Source organism: Electrophorus electricus, chromosome 2, assembly GCF_041902795.1.
Source record: "Electrophorus electricus isolate QZ-2024a chromosome 2, ASM4190279v1, whole genome shotgun sequence".
NCBI lineage: Eukaryota > Metazoa > Chordata > Actinopteri > Gymnotiformes > Gymnotidae > Electrophorus > Electrophorus electricus.
The window spans coordinates 3,297,501-3,302,500 of record NC_137498.1 but is presented as its reverse complement, the minus strand read 5'-3'; the positions used below and the strand labels follow the sequence as shown (position 1 = coordinate 3,302,500).

At 48.5% G+C, this 5,000-nt stretch overlaps 1 protein-coding gene across 9 annotated transcripts in view; it reads left to right on the top strand.

The window, feature by feature from the left end:
• Positions 1 to 5,000, top strand: part of LOC113590742 (intersectin-2-like) — a 47,858-nt gene that overhangs the window by 9,210 nt on the left and 33,648 nt on the right. For 7 of the 9 annotated variants that reach the window (XM_081695398.1, XM_035529321.2, XM_035529320.2 and 4 more), the window contains exon 2: positions 141 to 217. In XM_081695398.1, the coding sequence (XP_081551524.1) occupies positions 211 to 217 (7 nt within the window). In that variant the 5' untranslated portion in view covers positions 141 to 210. Of the gene's footprint in view, positions 1 to 140; positions 218 to 4,878 lie in introns of those variants that run through there. The other 2 variants (XM_081695402.1, XM_081695403.1) reach the window with 2 other exon arrangements.

Here is a 5,000-nt window from a genome sequence, read left to right as displayed (position 1 = left end):
CACACACAGAGACTCCCCTGTGTCCTCTATCGCTCCTCTCAATGTAAAGCCATACTTGCATCAGTAACCTCTCTCTCTCTCTCTCTCTCTCTCTCTCTCTCTCTCTCTCTCTCTATCATTTTCTCTCTCTTTCTCTGCAGAGAGACAGTCAGAGAGAGAGAGAGCCAGCTAGCCAGTTGAACAGAAGAACCTTAAATCCCACCTGCAACCATGTATGGTAAGAATACTGATCTTTGAGTGAGTGTGTGTGTGTGTGTGTGTGTGTGTTGAAATGAGCCTCTGTGCCTTTTGAGTCTTCGTTCATTCTTATCAAAACAACTGCAGTGTCTCAATTCCCATCACGCTCTCTCTCTCTCTCTCTCTCTCGCACTCTCTTGCTCATTCTCTCTTTTCTGTGGTTAAGGGTTAAATTTAGCTCCACGCGTTATTGTCTTGGCGCTACAATAGCGGATCCATTTTTAGCAGGTGCACTACATTCGGGCCGTCGGGAATTCGAGTTGTGCTGCTGAATTTCAAGGCATTCTGGGAAGGCTCAAGTGCACAACGCACTGACCGTCCTCAGAACACAGCTAGAGGCGCGCACTTAAACCTCCAATCAGGACCGGGCGCACGGAGTCTCCCAAAAAAGACTTTCCGACTGATGGGAATACAAGAATACAAGAATACAAGTTCTCTCTGGGCCCCATCAGGTCTTTACACCTCTAAATAAATTATGGATTCCTCAAAAAAAACACCAGCACGTCTGTCTGGGCCGGACGGAGAACGGTTGGGGCGAAAGTGCTTCAACTGCTGGTTCTTTAGCCAGTCCCACGGTGCCAGAGAATGGTCTGGTTCGGGCCCTTCCGCGGTCAGCCAATCTTAGGACCGCAAAGCGCAGATCGAGTGGATATGAGGGATGGAGCAGGGCAGCAGGTTCGCTAATCCCGTCCCGCCTTAATCTGCGCGTGCGCTTCCCAACGGAATGCACCCGAGTCAGTTCGTCAGATGATTACGGAGCTCAGGTGTGTCAGCGCGGAGACGCGGAGCTGGCTTTGGTTTTTAATGTGGGGCTCAGATTTTTTCTTTATAGAACTAACATTGATGGTTATATTCAGAAGTTACACCAGGATGTGAAGTCTAGCAGAGATGTTTGACTTGTGGGCCTGAGTGATAGACTGACTGAGTTAGGCCCACGTTACTGCCGTTACCACGCCAGCATCAGATCACTGTAGGACTGGCATCGATAGTCCGTCCTTAGCCAATCGATAGGCCATCGTTAAACTGCCGTTAAGATATGGTTAAACCAGTGTTAGGCCATTTTAGGCCAATTTTAGCCCATTATTACACCAGCGTTAGACTAGTGTTAGACCAGTTAATGTCTGCACTGGGTCATTAGAGTAGTGTAAAGTCAGCACTGGGTCATTAGAGCAGTGTAAAGTCAGTACTGGGTCATTAGAGTAGTGTAAAGTCAGTACTGGGTCATTAGAGTAGTGTAAAGTCAGTACTGGGTCATTATAGCAGTGTAAAGTCAGTACTGGGTCATTAGAGCAGTGTAAAGTCAGTACTGGGTCATTAGAGCAGTGTAAAGTCAGCACTGGGTCATTATAGCAGTGTAACGTCAGCACTGGGTCATTAGAGCAGTGTAAAGTCAGCACTGGGTCATTAGAGCAGTGTAAAGTCAGCACTGGGTCATTAGAGCAGTGTAAAGTCAGTACTGGGTCATTAGAGCAGTGTAAAGTCAGTACTGGGTCAGTGGCGTGCCACTTAGACCAGCACTAACTTAGCATTTCCCCACTTTGCCACAGAAGAGATGGAGTGGTGTCCCAGTGGTGTCTTTGCCATAAAGCACGCTGCGTCGCCACGGTGACGGTGTTGAGGGACCTGATTTGGGAGCACGGTCCCCCTGAGCCATACGGCAGGGTGTCTCCATTCTAAAAGTAAACAGGTTTCTGTCTCGCTTTTGTCTCTCGATGACTCATTGACTGAAATTTCATATCCGTCGTCAAGCTCAGTGTCAAGTTCTCGGCTGAAGGGGCGAAAGGTGCTTGGTAGTTTTACAAAGGTAAACGTCATGAATCCACATTCTTTAACTGAATTATTCACGGAAACCTGTTTCTGAATTACTCTCGCTGATGAGAAACATTGTGGGCTGAGAAAGCAGGAGACAGTGAGAGAATGAAAGAGAAAGAGAGAGAGAGAGAGAGAGAGTGAGTGAGAGAGAGAGAGAGGGTGAGTGAGAGAGAGAGAGAGTGAGAGTGAGAGAGAGAGAGAGAGAGAGAGAGAGAGAGAGAGAGTGAGAGAGAGAGAGAGAGGGTGAGTGAGAGAGAGAGAGAGTGAGAGTGAGAGAGAGAGGGTGAGTGAGAGAGAGAGTGAGTGAGAGTGAGAGAGAGAGAGGGTGAGTGAGAGAGAGAGAGGGTGAGAGAGAGAGAGAGAGAGAGAGAGAGAGAGAGAGAGGGTGAGTGAGAGAGAGAGAGGGTGAGTGAGAGAGAGAGAGAGAGTGAGAGTGAGAGAGAGAGGGTGAGTGAGAGAGAGAGTGAGTGAGAGTGAGAGAGAGAGAGGGTGAGTGAGAGAGAGAGTGAGTGAGAGTGAGAGAGAGAGAGGGTGAGTGAGAGAGAGAGGGTGAGTGAGAGAGAGAGAGAGAGTGAGAGTGAGAGAGAGAGGGTGAGAGAGAGAGAGAGTGAGAGTGAGAGAGAGAGAGGGTGAGTGAGAGAGAGAGTGAGGGAGGGAGAGAGAGATATGTAAGATATCTTTAGTGCACCAGTGTGGACACTTACAATATGTGCACCAGTGTGGACAAAACACAGGTTAATGTTAATCCTAAATTAAGTTTGTTTTTTTTTGTCTCCTGTACTGTAAGAAAAAATCGTCTTGGAATCCTCACTGACATGACACCATCCTTATCAGAATTTTCTCGTCCACGTTGTGTTTGCCCAGGGACTTTTATTGTGACGTGCTAATGCTAAACGGGCGCCGCGGTACATTTCCTGGTATGTGGCGTCATCGAGGAGGGCGGAGCTTCTCTTGTGCTGCACGCGGGTAGCCAAACTTTGGGGGTTGTGGGTGTTTTTGCAACTTTGGTTCTATGGATCATGAAACGTTTAGGGATCGGCATGCTGATTGGTTAGCTGATTGGCTAGCCCCAACGTATTGCTGGCTGATTGGCTAACCCCAACATAAGTCTGTGCTTACTGCAGTGGATTTAAGCTTCGACACAGATGAAGCCACAGGCTTCGCATCTCAGTCAACTGCATCTACTGCAGCTGTGCCTGTGTTCCCGGAACGACGGCTTGGACCCTCCTCCCAACCGCGTGACCACACCCCTTCTTCTGACCACTCCTGGGCGAATCGTACCGGCCGACTCCGGTCACGCGCACGCTAGAGCAGCAGCCGAAGCGGTATCGGTGACACAGGAAGAAGTTTCAGTGACACAGGAAGCAGATCCACTTCGCCAGAGTCTGCCGTATGTTAGCAACTTCCAGAGACGCTCCACCGTTGGCTTCATCACCTACAGAGACCTCAAACTCCCTGTCGCTTAAAATACGCACCCGTTTAGCTGCTCTCCATCTGCGCTCGCCATGGAGACGCCAGCAACTGCTGGTGTTCACCGGGTCGGGCACTCGAGCACCATGGAGTTCAGCATTCACCTTGTCATTCAATCTCTCGCTCCAGGCGAGAAAAAAAAGTCATGGACTCTGCGGAACCGAACCACGTCGGGACACTCCAATCTCCTCTCACGGGGTACTGGCTTCCTCCAGAAAGTGCAGCCTGCCTCTGAGCTAAACTCTGCGCTGTCTGGACTACACACAGGACGTCCCCGTGAGGTGTCCGAGAAGACGGTTCCTCATGTGTTTGTCTGGGTGCCATAAGCTCGGCATGGCGTTCTGGGTCGCTGCGAGACAGCAGACAGTACCAGCTGCAGAAAGAGTTTGCAGAACGTACTGTTTTCTGTCGTAGAACTTGCCACCTTTCTTTAAATAACACACCCTCCACACACACACGCACGCACACACACACACACACACACACACACACGTGTGATCTTATCTATTCTTCTTCTTCCAATTTATTAGTCATTCAACTGATTTGCATATCGTCTTTTAAATGAAAAATTTGGACTGTGATTGGTTAATACTCTCTTTGGAAGACTTCTTTATATCCTTCTTCTAAAGGCTGCAGTTTAAAAGTGAAACCCTAGAGACTGATGTGTGTGTGTGTGTGTGTGTGTGTGTGTGTGTGTGTGTGTGTGTGTGTGTGTGTGTGTGTGTGTGTGTGTGTGTGTGTGTGTGTATAGAGAGAGAGAGAGAGAGCGAGAGAAGGAAGGTCTGTGTAGTTGTTATTGTTCATGTTGGCCCTCTTTTGGATGGTTCCAAAATGCCAAAATGGGTTAGTTCTCTGTGTGTGTGTGTGTGTTTAGATTAGATGTTGCCACCAGGAAGTGCCACTGGAGCCCATTGGCATTTCCTGTTTGAATATTTAAACAAATCTGATGTTTGAGGTCATCACACAGAACAAATAGAAACAGACTCGTAGGTTAGATGCTCACCTGTGATTGGCTCTTTTGCACACTCAGAAAGCACCTTGAGTGGTCAGCCAAGTTGCACACACACACACACACACACACACACACAAATATCTCTTCACTACTCTGCTGTTTTTATAAGAGCAGGTATTGGAGAGAATAAGACAGAGTGCTGTGTGCGTGTGGGTGCGTGTGTGTGTGTGTGTGTGTGTGTGTGTGTGTGTGTGTGTGTGTGTGTGTGTGTGTGTGTGTGTGCGCACGTGTGTGTGAGAGAGAGAGAGTGTGTGTGTGTGTGTGTGTGTAATGGGTAACTATTTATTTCCCAGCCTCAGTTAAAAATTCAAATATAGCTGATCTCAGACCAGCTGATCTCAGACCTGCTGTTCTCTCAGACCCGCTGATTTCTCAGACCTGCTGATCTCAGACCTGCCTCATCCTGTGAATACCTTTGCTCTTAATGCCTCTGTGATCCTGTCTCATGTGGTCCAGTGACTCTGTCTCC